Here is a 17,936-nt window from a genome sequence, read left to right as displayed (position 1 = left end):
CGAACATGAACATGTACTTGTATTTTCACTGGTGTTTGCTAACTTTTTATATATATACATATATATATATATATATATATATATATATACTTATATATATGTATACTTATATTTATGTATGTATATATATATTTTTTTTAATTTTATTTTTTATTTTTTGTGTGTGTGTGTATTTGGTTTTGTTTCCTTTTTAATTCTCTTTCCTTTCTGACATGTTCGAAATAAATAAATAAAATAAAATCAAAAATGCAAAAAAAACAAATAAATAAATTGCTGCATTGTTATTCGCGTCATTATCTTCGAGACGCTTGGCTTTTGAAAAACTCGACTGACCTCTCCACAGGCCTTGAGGGAGGAGCAGTCGAGGAATCCGTCGCCGTCGCTGGAGGAGCGGATTGAACGTGCCAAGAGGAGAGCGCAACAAGTCCGGATCAAGATTCAGCAGGATTTGGTGAGGACGTTCTGCTTATCTTTTGGTTATTATGAATATTTTGGTCGTCAAATGAGCCTGGAGTTCAACACATGATTTCTCTGTCTGCCCCTGCAGGAGGGAACACGGCCAGATTCTGTCGCAGATTACGTCACGGCAGGTGAAGGTGTGTATCTTTGTTTCTGGATTCATAGTGGAAGGTCCAGTTTATTAGTGTGTAAAAAAAAAAAAAGAAGGTAGTTTCCCAATTTGGGATCAATTAAGTACACCTGTTCTAAACCCATTCTGTTCTAAATGAGACACAAACAGTTGTTGCATTTTCTAGCAGTGGACTACAATCTACTGTTAAGTTGTAACTTAAAGGATGGACACAGGATCTCGTGTCCAAGTTGCTTCCTCCAGTGTGCTGCTCGTCAGTGGAGACCTTTCAACACATTCCATCCAGTCCTCTAGTTTGGCAGAGTTCGCTGGTGCTAGGCTAGTGCAAGTCAATGGTTTCTGCTAGCCTGCCAATCAATAAAAGCAATCTTACTCACTCCAAAAGTAATGCCAGACTGTGGATGTAAATGTCTGCGTTGATAATAGAATCACATGAGAAATAAAACCACCCTTTGCGTCGCAATGCATTTTGAGGGAACAGTGTCTCAGCAACGTACTGTTATTTCCTGTAGTTGGCAGCAAACTACGGCAGCAAAGGACTGCCTGCTACCAAGACTGCCTGCTCTTTTAATTCACCTGCTGCTGCGCGGCTTGGCGCACTACTAACCTCAGACACGTTATGCAGAAAGCCCCTGCAGTGCAAGAGGGACTCCAACAGTCACTTTAAACCAGGGCTGTCAAACTCAAACACACAGTGGGGCCATAGTGTCAAACTTGGACCAAAGTCTCGGTCCAGGAGAACAGTGAACCTTTTTATTTGGAGCCCAGCAAGTTTTGCTTCGACCCTGAAAATGGAACAAATAAAATAACAGTCAACCAAAGAAGTTGTAATAATATCATCCTTCAATGAACGCCCTGCTCCGGATTCATAATTACACTGTGGACCAAATCTGGCCCGTGGGCCAGAGTTTGCCACCTATGCTTTAACCAAAGTGCCAAACTCCTCTGTGCTGCTGCAGGTCGACTGTCGATGGACTCGAGCGAAGGAGACGTGGAGGTAGGCTGCACGCTCGCACTGGCGGAGGTAGTCGGCATGTGCCAGCGCACAGGACACTCCCACTCATCCCACACCCTGTCATCGCCTCCCCCACCCCACCCCAACCCTCCTCCGCCCCCCCCACCACTCCTCCACAGGCCTTTGACAGCCCCCACTCCTCCCCTGCATCCACCTTCCGAGCCCTTCGACCCCACCGGCAGAACTCTGACACTCACACCCAGGCTGACCTGGTGAGATATAGAGAGACGCGCACACACACACACACACACACACACACACACACACACACATCACTCACTTGAATGTCATTTCCCTTCCATTAAAGTGGTGTGAACACAGGACAGATTTGCAGGCTTCCTTCCATCAGGCCAGTGCTTCCCCAACCTTGTTTCCGCGCCACAGATCAGTTTAACGTCAGACAACATTTTCAGATTTTCTCCATCATTTTTCTAAATGTATCAAATAAACGTGAATCTACTGCGTCCACGTTTGCAACTTTATAAGCTGCGTCCTCTTAACTTTGTGACAAAAACAGAACATGAGCAACCTGAGCTTTTTATTCTTTCAGAAAAACTCCAAAGGCTGCTGTTCTTTTAATGCAGAGTGCTTCTGTCTCCCACTGGCAGAGCAGATTGCAAGGCTTCGCTGCCTCGTTAGAGAGCCGACGCCGCATGTTACGCAGAGTGGACTCAGTGCGAGGGAATCTCCTGTCGAGATTAAAATCCGTATTTTGACTCGCATAAACCATCGTTCAGACTCTGATAATCACTACAAACGGATGTAATGTAAGTTATTTATTCTTTCTGCGCGGCCCGGTACCCAATGAGCCACGGTACCGGTACTGGCCCGCCGCCCAGGGGTTGGGAACCGCTGTCATAAAGCTAAACTGGACACGGAGGTGACTGGTCTGGTTGTCTCCATTGCTGTCATGCTCCTCCACATGTGCGTTGTGTTGTAAAGTTGTTGAAAGGGGTGCAAGAAACGGAGGAGTGCGCCGGTCTTTGACCATCAGCTGTGGTTGAAAATCACTGCCAGTGTCCTCGGTAGCTTCCCAGCCCCTCAAGTCTGTGTTTATGTGCATTCTGAAGGGAGGGAAGGCTCTGATCATCAGCCCCGAGGAGGACGACGAGGAGAGTTATGGCTATGCAATTAATGAGGTGAGAAATATCTTCATACGTCATGTAGCTCGCTACTTCATTTCTCTTCACGCATTGCATCATGTTGCTCCCTCAATTTGTTTTTGTTTTTTTGTTGTTTTTTTTGAAACGTAACTTTCTTTTCATCATCGTCTTCCTCTATTTGACCAGATGTACGGCCAATTCCAGGACATTGAGTTGTTGAAATCGCGACCTGCTCACATGGCTGTGTTCATGAGATATGTCTTCACTCAGCTTTTGGACCCCAACCCTTTGGTCAGTACAGATAATATGTTGTGACTTTTTTTTTTTTTTTAATTTACTCCCAAAAATTTGTGAACATTGACAAAACAAACAAATGCGCTGTGCTTGCTAACAAGTGAGAGACGATTTGGTTTGGTTTTGTGGCAAAGCTGAGAAGAATGCTGATGTTATTGTTACCTTGGCTGCTAAATAGATTTAGAACTTTATTTGTGATTTGTAATATAGACAGATCGCACAAGCTGCGAGTCATTTAATATTTTAGTTTGAAAGGGAAATTTATAGAACATTAGAATATCCTGAAAAGGTTGTTGTATTTCTGCAATTCAACTTAAAAGGTCAATGTGACCTATTATATAAAGGAATAATATGCAAATCAATATATTTCAAGTTTTTATTCCTTTGGGTTTTGCTGATCAGGTCTTGCAGCTTTAAAAAAAAACAACTCAAATTTTATAATAATTTTCTGAGTTTGTGGGTTTGTGGTTTTAATAAGCTGAAAATCTTAATCAGCAAAGTTACAACAAGGAACTGCTTGAGATGTCAATTTGCGTGGAATGGCTCAATAAAACGTGTTGGTTTTCATCTTTTATGTTAAATTGCCAAAATAAAACAACTTTTACTGGATATTCTCATTTTTCGGGTAGTACCTGTGTATATACACACACACACACACACTGCTCAGGTGGGTTTGCTTACAGTTGTTGTGTTGTCTCCACCAGCTCTTCTACCTGTCAGTGGAGGCCTACCTGGGCTCCAGTCCAAAAGAGGCTCGAACACTCGCTCCCCAGATCTGCTCCCATTTCCTCGATCAAGACGCAGTACGTGCAGAACCTCCATTATTACAGTCTGGCTTCTGGTGTGCAACGTCACTGCCTGGATCCATATAACACTGTCAGACACATGAAAACAAACCGAGGTTCCTCTCTCTCTCTCTCTCTCTCTCCCCCCCCCCCTCCCTTCCAGCCCCTAAAAATCAAAGTGCGAGAGGAGTATCTGGCAGACATAGGTAAGAGAGATTCAGAGGACGGCCTCTCTGTCATCCGCCATCTTTTCCAAAGCACATTTGATGCTTGGTGATGGTTGTCCTTGTCACAAAGCGTAACGATTGTGATTGGTTGTTCAGAGAACAGGCTCCATGCCCAGGAGGACATCAGAGGGCCTCTGTCTGAGCTGCAGCTGGAAGTCATGGCTGATATCCAGGATCAGATCCTGGACTACAGGTACATTGAGTTACGTCAAGTGAATTAGATTTACACCACCAGTCAAATGTTTGGACACAGCCAATGACTGTAACGTCTTTTCTTTCATTCTCATGACTACTGACATTGCAGTTTTGTCACCGAAGGCGTTGAAACGACGTATGAACGCACATGGAATTATGGAGGAAACAATACAAGTGTCAAATAACTCAAACACGTTTTATTTTGGAATTCTTCTAAATAGCCTCCTTTCATTAAAAGCATATTTCAACTTATTGAACGTGTTTGTCTTTGCTACATAATTACATATATCTTATATACAGTATTTGATGTCTTCAGTATCTATCCGCAGTGTAGAAAGTTGTAAAGACTAAAAAAAAAAAAAAAAAAAAAAAATTGCATGAGTAGGTGTGTCCAAACTTTTGACTGGCAGTGTACATAAGAGTGAAACAACCAACTAAAAAAAAAAAAAAAAATGCGTGTTTAAAAAAACAAAACCGAGTTTCAAAGACTTCAGAGATGATTGCAAGCAGTTCTTTTTGTTCTGAATCTGTATTCAGATCCCCATGAGCGTCCAATCTACCTGTTGATTAGATTAGCCAGCTCACTGTAACCGGTCGACTCTGTGTTTTCCCCAGAAACAAGCAGATGATGGGCTTAGGCTCTCTCTTTGGAGAAGGAGACCTGCAGCAGCTGGATGGAGACCCGTTGAAAGAGCGGCAGGTGGTGGACAGACAGATATCTGCCCTCTGGGAAATACTGTGAGTTTGTGCAGCAACCACATCACATTTCAAGATCGCAGCAAAACTTGAATTGTTTCAAAAACGTTTTTCTTGAAGAAGAAATGTTTCAGTATCTAATCTACGTGTCGGTCTGGCTGACAGCAGTGCGAACACACCTGCAGTAAATGGTTAAAGCAGGTTGCCCGGCAACTGTCAGACGTTTGAGGCCCAATAAAAGCGTTATTACAAAGAGTCAGTTGGACGTAGCCCGAGCTATCATGACAAAGGTCGGCCCCATCGCTGCCCAATCCCGTAAAACACATGACATGTATTCCCTGGATTTTACCACGGCAGGTTCTTTCCTGTCACATGACAGCAGCTCCTTCTCGCTCCAAGTCCATCGAACGAGCGGCCGTCTGTCTTTTGTGAGCCTCGACTGAGCTGCTTTCCTAATCTAACCTTTGTTGTTTGTCTGTGTTTGTGCAATAGATCAAAGCATGAGGAGGACAGAAGGTAAGAGATTTCTCTCGACTGCCTCGGTTCTCTCCTGCCACTTTGCTTGGTTTTCTTCTCACGGTCCCCACCACCCCCTTCAGTTCCCCTCTAGCATGGGCTGTTCTGCTCTACCTGCGTCATTCTGGCATCAAGCTGAGGGACTCCAAGAGCTTCCCTGGTCTAAGCACCGAGAAAGAGAAGTGGCTGGCTTTCTTAAAGACGAAAAAGGTAAGAAGGAAGGAAATCCAGTCCGGTGACCCTGCCGTGGTTGGTTACTTTTTCAAGCTTTGGAAATCAAAGAAATTAGAACCCTTTTTTTTTTTTTTTTGCTTGATTTAAAACCCATCTAGGGCAAATTTAAGCATCACACTGTCAGGAAAGTGTTCAGTTCAACGATTCAGAATCCAGGATTCAAAAATGAAGCACAAGTGCTTAAAGTTCACTCTTGTGCTGTTTGCCCAACTAATTGCTGTTGGCCTGTTTTATTGCTGTGATCGCACATATGAAGGTTATTGTTTGATATTTATTATTGATGTCATGTGTGACTCTATCCACAGATAAGTGGTACCAAGAAGGAAAAGGATGGAGAAGACAAAAAGAGAAATCCCATCCTGAAGTACATCGGCAAGCCTCGAAACACTGCCCAGTCAAGTAAATACACACACACACACACACACACACACACACACACACACACACTTATTGTCTAATTTAGAATCTATTCTCACACCACACAAATAGCAGATATTGCCGTCATTCAAGCAGTTAAATCCGTCTTTGCAGAATCAGCTGTATGTGATGTATATGACACGTTCATTGCTTCGTTGCCACACCTCCATGCACTTATGACACGCCCATTCGTCGTGTTTGTCAGACCATATTCATTTAGTTCATGTCTTGCCAGTCTCACGTCAGTGCAATTTATTTTTGTTTGTCAACCTGTTGTTGGTTTTCATGGGCTTTTAATTGTCTCCTCACTCAATTTCCTTTGGTTCATTTTTGATTTGTAGCATTCCATGTCCCGTTGTCACCTACTGAAGGTACATTCATATCAATCTTTTTATCAATCTGTTCTTTTCTTTCACTTTCTTCACAATCTCCGTTTCCCTCACTCTTGTTTTCTCTCTCACCAATCACACCTGGATCTGACGCTCAGTTCTTTTTTTAATCCTGTGTCTCTTTTATTACGCTGTAAAAACTAAGCCTTTTATGTGTGTGTGTGTGTGGTGTGTGTGTATAGTTCGTCCCGGCAATGTGAGAAATATCATCCAGCAGTTTGAGAACCACACAGAGATCACAGGGGAGGATGGAGGCGATGCTGCCGAGGCCCAGCGGCTCTCCTCCAGCAGCCTGGGGGACGACAGCGTGGAAAGGTAGCAGCAAACTCCCAACATTTCCCATCCAGCAATTCCGCTTCAAAATGTTTCCGACCCCTGATCGTCCTCATCTCTCCCCCACCCCCTCAAAGCCCGACCGTCTCGGTGCGTCTGGCACGCAGCGAGTCGCTGAAGGCTCAGGGCGAAGGGCGTCGACGGGGCGCCGCTGCGGGGGCCGACTCGGTTCCTCGCTCTCGAAGCGACGTGGACATGGAGGACTGCGGCGAGGAGAGGGAGGGGCCGGGCCTCAGACCGCTGCACTGCAGCACCTCGTCATCTGCGTCCAGCAGCTCGGCACGGTAGGTCCTCACCCAGGGAAGGCCCCTCGACGCTCTCTGGGAAATAATGGTGCAGATATTTGGCTTTTAAAAGGTCCAGTGTGTAATATTTGGAGATTTTGAGAAGAAACAGTGACATCAAGTGGTTATGTTTTAGATTGCGGCACTCTTTAAGCTTGCCAGCGAACTACGCTGACCTGTGAGCACAAACCCGGAGACCTCGTCCACCTTTTTCTCCGTTTGGTTCATTCGAGGACGCGAACGTTCACCCCGATCACGAATCGCGCTGTCAGGCAGCTGGATTGTCCACACCAGGCTTCCTTAGGAACACGCTGGTGCAAAATGGCAACTAACTGGAAGCAAGACCCTTTTATTAATGATTCATGGGCAGTGTGTTGAGCTTTTCCCAATACAAAAGTCGGGCCAGATTTCACACACTGGACCTAGAAGCAGCCCAGTGGTCTGGTGGTGGAGCGTCCGTCCTGACAATAGTGGGTCGTGGGTTCCATCCCATTGGCTCCCTGCTTGCCACTCAGTATTTGGGGTTGGAATTGAGGGGGTTTGGATCAGCCAATGATTCCCGGGCGCATCCTCCAGGTGGAATGAGACTCTGTCCCCAAATGACCGCAGTAGAACCCAGCCGCCTGCATCCACACCCACCCACCCAGACTCTGGAGTCCTGAGAGTCCTCACGCCGTCTCTCTCTCCACTCTCTCACACTCAGGTCCCTAGAGAACCCAACGCCCCCATACACTCCTCGCTCTAGACGCCGGTGAGTTGCAGGCCTCGAGGCGTCACTCTGACTCACTCCTAACCAATGTGCAGCTGCTGTTCACTTTGGAGAGTTCACTTCCTGTCCAGGCGAAGAGCTTTGTCCCTCTGTGCAGAGCAGAGTGGCTCCTCCTCCTCCTCTCAGACTTCTTTCCATTCATTCTTCCTGTGTTTTTATACCGTGTGTGTGTGTGTGTGTGTGTGTGTGTGTGTGTGTGTGTGTGTGTGTGTGTGTGTGTGTGTGTGTGTGTGTGTGTGTGTGTGTGTGTGTGTGTGTGTGTGTGTGTGTGTGTGTGTGTGTCTGCAGAAGCATTGAATATCCATTGGCCCTGCTGCCAGACGCCGTGGCCCTGGAGGAGGAAGGGGCCGGCGAGGCCCAGAACTGGCGGGACACGGTCTCGCCGCAGCTCCTCGCCAGGCTCAGCCCAAAGGAGGTGGACCGCCAGGCCGTCATATACGGTACAAAGCAGGAAGAACAAAAATAAGACGAGCACGCGATGGTTTGCCGACAGTTCCCTGACGACGTCCACGCCGTCTTCTCTCCCACCTTCAGAGCTCTTCACCACCGAGGTGTCGCACCTGCGCACGCTGAGGGTTCTCGACCAGGTTTTCTACCAGAAGATGAGATTGGTGCTCAACGCGACCGACTTGGCCTGCATCTTTCCAAACCTGCACCAAGTCTACGAACTCCACGGTCAGACCGCCGCTGCCTCTTATTGTCCTCAAGTCGGTGTACACTTCTGTGTACTTGTGGGGGACACAGATGATGGTTTCGTATTATCACTACATGACGCAGCGTAGGATCATTTCGTTGCTCGTTGAAACTTGAATGGAGCTGCATGAATGCATCGCTCTCACCCAGCTCGATTGGAATCAGCTGCAAGAAAGCCAGCGCTCCACATTTCTCCCTCATGTTCCCTCGGTGGGAAATCTTTCAGTTGCAGAGAAGACGAGAAAAGTCAAACACACTACAAATCTTTTACAGCCGCCTCCAGCGTCACCACAGAGCTCTTTATTCTATTGTTTTTTTTCCGTGGGAGAATCGTGATCTCAATTCAAAACAAACAAATTGTGATTCTCATTTTTTAATTTTTTTTTCTCCCAGAATTCTGCAGCCCCAGTAGGAAGTGACGCCGTCGGTCTCACTCTCAGTTCTTCAGTACAAATTTTGACGATTGATTTTGCTACAGGACGATGAGTTGATCGACAAATATGTTGTTGTTGTTTTTTTTTTAAAGAAAATAAAAATATTTGCAATGTATATACGTAACCTGCAGCGTTAACGGAAGGCTGAGCTCTGTGGCTCTCAATCTGCTCAACAATGTGAGTGAACAGCGCACACTGACCCCCGGCTAGTTTTTAGTGCTGCCCCACAAACGCTGTGTTCCAGGATAAGCTAACTAGCTAACGGCTGCAAATTCTAGCATTGTTTTTTAGGTTGCGGTATTCAGGCATGGTAGTGAAAACACGGCTTAAGTCTTAGGAATTTATTTTACGTCAGTCTGAGCGTTCTAGTGGGCTTTCTTCCAGCTTTCATTAAATATTCAAGGGGGAAAAGGGGAATTATTTTTGGGCCTTGTCTGCTGCAGTTTGCCCTGTGTGTGAGCGACGCGCCTGCTGTTGTGCAGTTGAGAAGAAGAAGAAAAATCCCTAACTAGTAATTAATGGGAAATTGAAGTACGCTGCGTCTGGTTCTCTCTTTATCTGCCTGCTCCTGTGTGCCCATTAAAGGCACTTATGCTTTGAGTCAACACCAGGCAGCAGCCACTTGTTGGGTAAATAATAACACGCGAAGCAAAGGCAATAACAGCAATATGCAATTTCAGCCCGCCGCTTCCCCGAGTCAATATGTGCTGTGTGCTTTAATTAGAACTGCTGCGTGTGTGGTTGAGCAGCCGCGCTCGGCTAGCCCGCTCTTGTTGTTTGTATTTTGGCTTCTTCTTCTGGATGATTCCACCTTTTAAGAGTGCTGCAAGGAATTGCATCATTTACCGCCGTTTCTCTGATGGTTGTGTTCCCGTGTGTTTTCTTCTTTTTTTTTTTTGTCCTTTTGCAGCCAGCCTTTGTGACGCGATGAAGAAGCGCAGGGAAAACCCAGTTGTTCATGAGATCGGCGACGTCCTGCTCGCCAGGGTGAGACCACGGCACTCGGCATCAGTTTTTTTTATCCTCATCGTGAAGTCGCACAGGCCCAAATTTTTGTCCACGAAAATAAAAGAATATACTGGCTCGCCCCGCTTTCTGTCACGTTGACTCAATGAGTGACTGGAATTATTGTGCGTCCTGCAAAATAATTGCCCAACGTTTCCTTCATGAAAATCCCTTCAGACAGTGAAGGGGAGGGAAACTGCTCACAAAGCCGCGACCCAACCAAAACGGCTCCGCGGCCCACTTTTGGATCGCGACCCACCAGTTGAGAAACGCTGGCGTAAAACAGCAATAACAATGCAAACAATCGATGCCCGTGGGTGAACCCAAAGACTTCTTTTGTTTTTCTTTTTTTAACTCAACAATCACCAGGACGTCCTCACTTTGTTTCTCCTTCGGCGTGAAAGAGAGAGAGCGCTGAACTTCATTCGCTCACTGAATTTTATACGCATGTTGAAAAATTCGCCAGCGAAAAAAAATTCACATTTTCGCGTGGTTTATTTGCATCGCTTCGACGAAGGACCTTTACTCTGCAAATATTTAATTTCTTTTTAATGACTGAACTTTTTCCATCTTTTTGCACTGTACCGTCACTGTATTGATACAAATTTCCCCGACGTGGAATTAATAAAGGCCTCCATTCTATTCTATTCTATTCGTCAAACTACCATATTGTACATCCATTGTTTTCTAGTGATGGAGTGTGGCTGAACCCTGAAGCAGGTTTTCTAAAGGATGTCTCGTGTCTGCGTTGCAGTTTGAGGGCCACCCAGGAGCGGAGTTCCAGGAGGAGGCGTCCCAGCTGTGCAGCCAGCAGTCTCAGGCCAGGGAGCTCATCAAGGACAAGCGGCGGAAAGACCCTCGCTTTGCTCACATCATCCAGGTGACCAGGCGCTCTCTCACACAGCCGCTGCTTTACTCACTATTGTTCTTTTTTCTCTTTGCTTAATGCTCCTCTTGTGTCCGTCCTGTCAGGAGTGTGAAGCGAGTCCTCAGTGTCGAAGGCTGCAACTCAAAGACCTGCTGGTGTCGGAGATGCAGAGACTCACCAAGTATCCCCTGCTGCTGGACAACATCATCAAACACACTGAGGGTGAGCAGGCAACCATGCAGCACGTTAGAGAGGTTTGAAAAATGAACGTGAAACACGAGATGACTTCTTCTTCTGCTGCTGCTTCTTCTTCTTCTTCTTCTTCTTTTTCTTCCGCTTCCTCCTCTGCTTCTTCTTCTTGTTCTTTGCTTTTCCTCTTCTTCTTCTGCTCCTTTTTCTCCGTCTTCCTCTTCTCCTCCTCATCCTCATCCTCCCGACCTCCTTATCCTCCTCATTCTCCTCACTTCTTTCTCCTCTTCCATCTCCTCCTACTCATCCTCCTCCTTCTCTTCCTCCTTCCTCCTCTTCTCCTGTTTTGTCACCTCCTCCTCGTCCTCCACCACTTCCTTCACCACCTCCTCCTAATTCTCTTCCTCCTACTCCTCCTTCACCACCTCGCCCCTCTCCTTCTCCTCCATCTCCCCCCTTCCTCTTCCTCCTCCTCCCCCTCTTTTCCTCCTAAACCTCTTCCTCCTCCTACTCCTCCTTCACCACCTCGCCCCCCTCCTTCTCCTCCATCTTCCCCCTTCCTCTTCCTCCTCCTCCAGCCGGATCTCCAGACCTGGCCTCCCTCCATCGTGCTCAGGCGTGTTGTCGAGCGATCGTCCAGGCGGTGGATGACAGAGTGGGCCAGATGGAGCACCAGCAGCGGCTCCATCAGTACCTGCGCAGGCTGGACGCCTCCCCACAGTTCAAGGTGGCCGTCCGGCTCGAGCTGCTCCTCCTTCCACGTCTCTCCACTGACAGAAAGAGTGACGGCTTTTCTTTTTGTTTAACTTCATCATTGTTCTCTTTCTTCAGAGTCTGGATCTCTCCACAAAGCAGTTGATACATGAAGGTTCTCTCACTTGGAAAATTAACAAAGACAAGCGGATAGGTCAGTGAACGTGTCCCCTAAGGTTCTGCATTTTGACGGTTGACTTAATTTGTTGTTGTTTTTTATTCTTATTTTGCCTCTGCTTCCAAAGGAGGATTTCTTTTCCATCGTTTTCATTTATTTGAAAACGTTTTTTCTGAATTGGTTATAATAATGAGAAATATGTTTTTATTTTAACATCTCTTAACTACAGACTTGAGTTGTTATCAAAGAGAAAAATGTACCAATCATTCTTGACAGCAAACAACATCATAATACAGATTTATACAAGGGATTGGAAAGGGAAATGGGGGAGAAGGGCTTTGAAAAGTAAAACGGAGATTTTCCTAGAATCACAGCTCACACCGGTCAATGGAAACGCCTGCAAATCGCAATTGTACTTTGTTGAAATTTTACAAATATCTTTGTGGTGGAAACGCAGCTGCAGCGAAGGCCGCTGATCTCCCGCACCGACGTCTCCTTTGTCTCCCCGCCAGACATTCAGGCGCTGCTGCTGTCAGACTGCCTCCTCCTGCTGCAGCGAGGCCCCGATGACCGACTGCAGCTGAGACTCCCGTCCCGCTGGATGGGTGGAGGGGGAGGAGTCAGCGGGGACAGCAAGACCTCCCTCAGCCCCGTGGTGAAGCTGGACTCGCTGCTGGTTCGCCCAGTCGCTACCAGTACGCCCACACAGTCGCACCTTCCACCTGTCCTGCTTTCCTTACTGTGCGGCTAACGTTTGACAAACTTGTGCGCTGCTTCCAGACAACAACGCCCTCTATGTCATCAGCCCCACTGAGAGTCAGATATACGAGCTGGTTGCTGGTTCGCGGGCAGAGAAAGACACGTGAGAACAGTCGCTGCTGCTGCGCTGCGGGCTTCTCAAGCGTGGCTCTGTGTCATGACTTTCTTCTGTTGCTTTTCAAAGGTGGAAAGATTTGATGGAGAAGGCCATCGCATTGGTTGCTGGTTCATCGCCACTGATAAATCACAGCCCCACGCCTGCATCGTGAGTGCATTGATTCATTCAAAAAAATTACAAATTGTTATGGATGTATATATACATATATATGTATAGGTATATATGTAATATATCTGTGTGTGTGTGTGTGTGTGTGTGTGTGTGTGTGTGTGTGTGTGTGTGTGTGTGTGTGTGTGTGTGTGTGTGTGTGTGTGTGTGTGTGCGCGCATATATATTAGTATCTAGCAAGTGTTTTTATCTCATGCTGTCTCTTTCCTTTGGCCCAGTTCATACAGTGAGTCCCCAGTCTCAGCCCACAGTGATGTCTATGCAGGTAATCCTTTTATTTATTTATTTATTTTTTCATTATGAGTATTTTTAAGTATTTATAGCGTTGTAGGCAGATTCATAATGCATTATAAGTAAGGCTTTGGCGCATTTTAAGCTTGAGATGCAAAAGAAAATATAGAAATCATCATATTGTGTCTGTGGTGGTCATCCTGACTGGGCCAGTCATACAGTTCCAACCTTATTATATCAAAATAAGTTTTAATTAGTAGTTTGTTTGTTTGTTTTTTTCAAAATAAGGTTTATTAATTTTTAACTAATAGTTTTTTTTTGTTTTTTTTCTCAATTTCCAGACAGCTCCATAGCAGATCCATCCGACTCCATGGAGACTCATTCCAACGCAGACACTGAACACTCGGTCAACTCCTCCTCGGACCAATCGGACAGAAAAGCACCGTGTGTGGCCGAGGCTGCGCTGAGAGACGGTGAGAAGGACTTTCAAGATGGGTTTCTTCTAACTCAGCTTTCTTTGGTGGAGCACAGAATGTGTTCGGTGACTACTGGAGTAGCACGAAGGAGGCGTATGAAGCAGCTCCTCTTGTTTTATATTTCATAGAAAATAAAGCAGCGACCGAACACATGAGGCGCAAACTCCGTGAAGCTCACGCCCATGGTAGCACTACAACGATACGCTGACACCTTAAATGCCAACAGGGGGCGCTGTTTCATCACGCACAGCAGAGAGGACTTCACAAATAAAGTCCAGGATATACGTTTTTTTAAAAGACCGCTTATTTGTTACTTAATCATCAGCCTTTAATGCAAGTAAATAATAGTTTTCCTATGTCGGAAAATCATGGAAGAAGCTTGTTTAGCAAACGATAGTTCACTGTTAGGAAAATGCAACTTGACTGCGGTAATGAGTGAATTACGGCGTTTGCACTGAATTGTAAAAGTCTTTCACTTATCCCCTTTTATTTTACATTGAGAAAAAAATTACTTTGTCACAGATAAAAACTTTGCGTGATATATGTGTTTAAAAATGTATGCATGTTGTCAGAGTACAGCAGTATAACACAGGTGTGAAGATTCAAGCGAGTGCGGTTCAACAGAAGTCCAACACAGGCGGTGAAAATGAAGAAGATAATCGCCACTAATCCCAACAAAAAAAAAAACAAAAACAAAAAATCGATGGATTAGTCGACAACAAAACTAATCGTTAGTTGCAGCCCCAGTCTCATGAATCTCCCCCGCCCCACCCCTCTACCCAGTTGAAACGCTGAGGCAGCTCCTGCTGCAGGACCTGGATGAGGACGGCTGCAGCCATGACTCGGACGACACGCCCACCAATGAGACAAGCCCGCTGGACGGCGAGGGGCAGCGGCCCGAGTCTCTGGAGACGGTGCTCAAGTTCAGCACCGAGGAGTGGGACGCCGAGCCCGACGACGACGACGTCCACAGCTCCGAGGCCGAACAGCCCCCCCTGCAGGTCATCAGGAAAGGTAACAACCCGCCGGAAACAAACTGCCTTTTTTGTTTCTTTTTGGAATATTTTTGCGTAATTGAGGTTTTGCATCTTGACACTTTCCTCACTTTGTTTCTTTTTTATTCTTATTTTGCTTCAGCTTCCAAAGGATGATTTTTTTCCTGATATTGTTTTTTATTTATTTGAAAATGTTTATTCATTCCTAATTAACTCATTGACAAAATACTTTCCACAAGTGAATTTTATTTATTTATTTATTTATTTTTACAATCAATTAAGTTACTTTACTGATTTTGTTCAATTTGATACAAGTGAAAGCGAAAAAGATTCATATATAATTAAAATAAATATATATTTTGCATAATTTTTTTTTTTTTTTTAGTGGATCAAATAATTCCAGCTATCAATCTGATTGTTGATCTTTGATGGATGTTTGCTGCTTGGCATTGATCGTTTCCTCTGATAACTCTCTGATCTTCTGCATGTCTTTCCTGCACCCTTGAACTTTTGCTTTTTTTTTCTTACACACTTTCTCTTAATTTTGTCTCTTCTTCTCACACCTGTTCAAAATCCACTCCCTTCCTGCATTCACTCAAAATCACAAAACCCACCTCCACCTCCGCCTCCGCCCTCTCCTCGCATCTGCCGCTCGTCTCCTCTCCGTGCGTAGCCGTGGTTGCGGGTCCTTCTGCTCCTTCTGTCCCTGATGACATCACTGATGATGTCACCCTCCACTCAGACCAATCATCCAAGCCTACTGGCAAGGACTCGGTGCAGGGTAAACAATCCAAGACTGTCGTTTTGCTTCATTTTTGCATGTCGTACATTCATTTAAGAAGAAGTAGAAGAAGACACAGAGTGCAACTCGTGATTGTGTCTCTCACTCTCTCTGTCTCTCACTCTCTCTCTCTCTCCCTCTCTCTCCCTCTCTCTCTCCCTCTCTCTCTCTCTCGCCTCTCTGTCTCTGTCTGTCTGTCTCTCTCTCGCCGTCTCTCTCTCTCTCTGTCTGTCTGTCTCTCTCGCCTCTGTCTCTCTCTCTCTCTCTCTCGCCTCTCTGTCTGTCTGTCTCTCTCTCTCGCCTCTCTTTCTCTGTTTGTCTCTCTCTCTCTCTCTCTCTCTCTCTCTATCTGTCCCTCTCTCTGTCTCTCTCTCTCGCCTCTCTGTCTCTGTTTGTCTCTCTCTCTCTCTCTCTCTCTCTCTATCTGTCCCTCTCTCTGTCTCTCTCTCTCTCGCCGTCTCTCTCTCTCTCCCTCTCTCTGTCTCTCTCTCTCTCTGTCTCTCTCTCTCTCGCCGTCTCTCTCTCTCTCCCTCTCTCTGTCTCTCTCTCTCTGTCTGTCTCTCTCTCTCTGTCTCTGTCTCTCTCTGTCTCTCTCTCGCCGTCTCTCTGTCTCTCTCTCTCTCTGCCTCTCTCTCTCTGTCTGTGTGCTCCAGGAAACACATTCTACTTGGTGATGCCCTCAGAGCAGGGCGAGACAGCCACCGATGACCTCAACGACCCTCCCACCCCCACTGCAAACCACTCTCCTCAGCTGGTGGAAGACCAGGCGTCGCCGAAGATGCAGTCGGACAAGGAGGCGTCCACCTGTGACACTGAGCAGTCGAAGGAGGAGCAGCAGGAGGAGCAGGAGCAGCAGGAGGAGCAGGAGGAGCAGCAGGAGGACACCAGCGAGTCCAGGGCCTCTCACCAGAGTCACGTGATCAAAAATGTGGACGAGGTTTTCCACACCATCGAGAAGCTGACGAGCAGGCTGAGGGAGCTCAAGGTGCCAAGAATTCATTCTTCATTTGTCTCAGAAACCAGCTGCGTTTCCACGACAGTTTTAGGCAAAATAAAAGCGATATTTCTAAGATTTTGCCAAAGTACAATCGCGATTTACTTTATGGCCATATTTAGCTTTTGGGTAATTCCAGGGGTGACGGAAACGCAGCTACATGCACCAAGACCAACCAACTGTCAGGCCCACCAGGACACGCTGATCTGTTTTTCCTTATTGTGGCGACATCACAAAATGCCATTATGACAAATGTAAATCTTAAATGTGACACCGCAGCAAATAAGAACCAGTGTTTCTCTCTCTCTCACTCACTCACTCTCACTCTCACTCTCACTCTCACTCCCACTCTCACTCTCCCTCCCTCTCCACAGGAGATTGAGAAAGCCCATCACGAGCTTCTGACGAAGCTCAGAGAGCCGCTGGCCAATCAGGTGTCTGAGGAGCAACAGTGTCCCTCTGTGACCGTCTCCAGGGCGCCCTCTCTGGACCAGGGCTCCACTGACGGTACTCAGGCCCACAAGAAGATTAGATTAGAATGAACTTTATTGTCTCACAAGTACAGGGCAACTAATACACATGTACAGCGTATACACATTATATAAAATATATTTAAGATTCAAGAACTTTATTTGTCAGCGAAATGTAATACATATATATATATATATATATATATGTATGTATATATGTATATATACTCTATGTATGCACTGCACATAAATAATTGAATAATTGTAATTGCAGGCATGAATTATACGTGTATATACACATGTACAGTATATATACATATATATTGCCATAGGAATGTACCAAATATAACAGGTTGAAAATATACCGATGAGGTTTATGTGCATGAATTTAGTTTGCAGCGTGGACACCAGTGCTGTTGGTACTGGGAGGCTACTGGGAGGTTACTGGGAGGCTACTGGGAGGCTACTGGGAGGCTACTGACTTCAGTGAAGTCCAGTAAAATGGCAGTATGTGCAGTAGTGCACCCCCTGGTGGTGGGGCAGAGTCTTAGCTGTGGGGAAACGTCCTAAAGTTGACTTGAGTTCGGCAGTCGATGGCTTTTGGTGTTTCATCTGTTTTTGTGTGTTTTCTTGGCTCCAAACAGGCAGAGAGTCCAGTGCAATAGAACCCAAGATTATCTCCACTGGATTTTGAACCTTGCTGCAGTGTGGATGGACTTGCCTTGCCTTCTTACCGTTGAGGATTTGGCACAAAGAACTGCTGTGGCACGCACCTGCTGTCAGTCTTGGTCCGGTCCGGTCCGGTCCGGTCTGGTGTTGGACTGAGTCCAGGGGGAAAATCCCATGGCTCTTCTGGGTTTTTTTTTTCTTGTTTTTTGTGTCCAGACTCTGGATTTGTAAGGGCCAACACAACCTACATAAGGGAGTCCAGGATGAACTGAGGGTAAAAAGTATGAAGGAGCAAAAAAGAAAAACTCTAATATTGAGCGGTTGACCAGCTGGAAGAAGTGACAGTGGACGGAGTGAAAACAAACAAAC

At 46.0% G+C, this 17,936-nt stretch overlaps 1 protein-coding gene across 6 annotated transcripts in view; it reads left to right on the top strand.

Moving 5' to 3' along the window:
* The window catches only part of arhgef11 (Rho guanine nucleotide exchange factor (GEF) 11), a 26,738-nt gene extending 8,802 nt beyond the window's left edge, over positions 1-17,936 (top strand). For 3 of the 6 annotated variants that reach the window (XM_076027921.1, XM_076027923.1, XM_076027924.1), the window contains 34 exons: positions 344-451; positions 548-596; positions 1,549-1,586; positions 1,724-1,816; positions 2,675-2,743; positions 2,894-2,998; positions 3,706-3,804; positions 3,950-3,992; positions 4,110-4,206; positions 4,824-4,946; positions 5,397-5,420; positions 5,504-5,630; positions 5,960-6,053; positions 6,413-6,442; positions 6,643-6,775; positions 6,871-7,077; positions 7,781-7,828; positions 8,135-8,286; positions 8,381-8,521; positions 9,884-9,960; positions 10,733-10,858; positions 10,951-11,068; positions 11,614-11,762; positions 11,867-11,942; positions 12,419-12,601; positions 12,687-12,768; positions 12,850-12,930; positions 13,170-13,216; positions 13,524-13,655; positions 14,442-14,672; positions 15,327-15,434; positions 16,088-16,419; positions 16,803-16,935; positions 17,543-17,936. In XM_076027921.1, coding sequence (XP_075884036.1) covers positions 344-451; positions 548-596; positions 1,549-1,586; positions 1,724-1,816; positions 2,675-2,743; positions 2,894-2,998; positions 3,706-3,804; positions 3,950-3,992; positions 4,110-4,206; positions 4,824-4,946; positions 5,397-5,420; positions 5,504-5,630; positions 5,960-6,053; positions 6,413-6,442; positions 6,643-6,775; positions 6,871-7,077; positions 7,781-7,828; positions 8,135-8,286; positions 8,381-8,521; positions 9,884-9,960; positions 10,733-10,858; positions 10,951-11,068; positions 11,614-11,762; positions 11,867-11,942; positions 12,419-12,601; positions 12,687-12,768; positions 12,850-12,930; positions 13,170-13,216; positions 13,524-13,655; positions 14,442-14,672; positions 15,327-15,434; positions 16,088-16,419; positions 16,803-16,935; positions 17,543-17,592 — 3,705 coding nt within the window. In that variant the 3' untranslated portion in view covers positions 17,593-17,936. The remainder of the gene's footprint in view (positions 1-343; positions 452-547; positions 597-1,548; positions 1,587-1,723; positions 1,817-2,674; positions 2,744-2,893; positions 2,999-3,705; positions 3,805-3,949; positions 3,993-4,109; positions 4,207-4,823; positions 4,947-5,396; positions 5,421-5,503; positions 5,631-5,959; positions 6,054-6,412; positions 6,443-6,642; positions 6,776-6,870; positions 7,078-7,780; positions 7,829-8,134; positions 8,287-8,380; positions 8,522-9,883; positions 9,961-10,732; positions 10,859-10,950; positions 11,069-11,613; positions 11,763-11,866; positions 11,943-12,418; positions 12,602-12,686; positions 12,769-12,849; positions 12,931-13,169; positions 13,217-13,523; positions 13,656-14,441; positions 14,673-15,326; positions 15,435-16,087; positions 16,420-16,802; positions 16,936-17,542) is intronic. The other 3 variants (XM_076027922.1, XM_076027926.1, XM_076027925.1) reach the window with 2 other exon arrangements.

Source organism: Nelusetta ayraudi, unplaced genomic scaffold (genome assembly GCF_046127955.1).
Source record: "Nelusetta ayraudi isolate G7.1 ecotype Tasmania unplaced genomic scaffold, CSIRO-AGI_Nayr_v1 ptg000022l, whole genome shotgun sequence".
Taxonomy (NCBI): Eukaryota; Metazoa; Chordata; class Actinopteri; order Tetraodontiformes; family Monacanthidae; genus Nelusetta; species Nelusetta ayraudi.
Note: the sequence above shows the minus strand (reverse complement) of the source record. Positions and strands in the feature narration are given on the sequence as shown.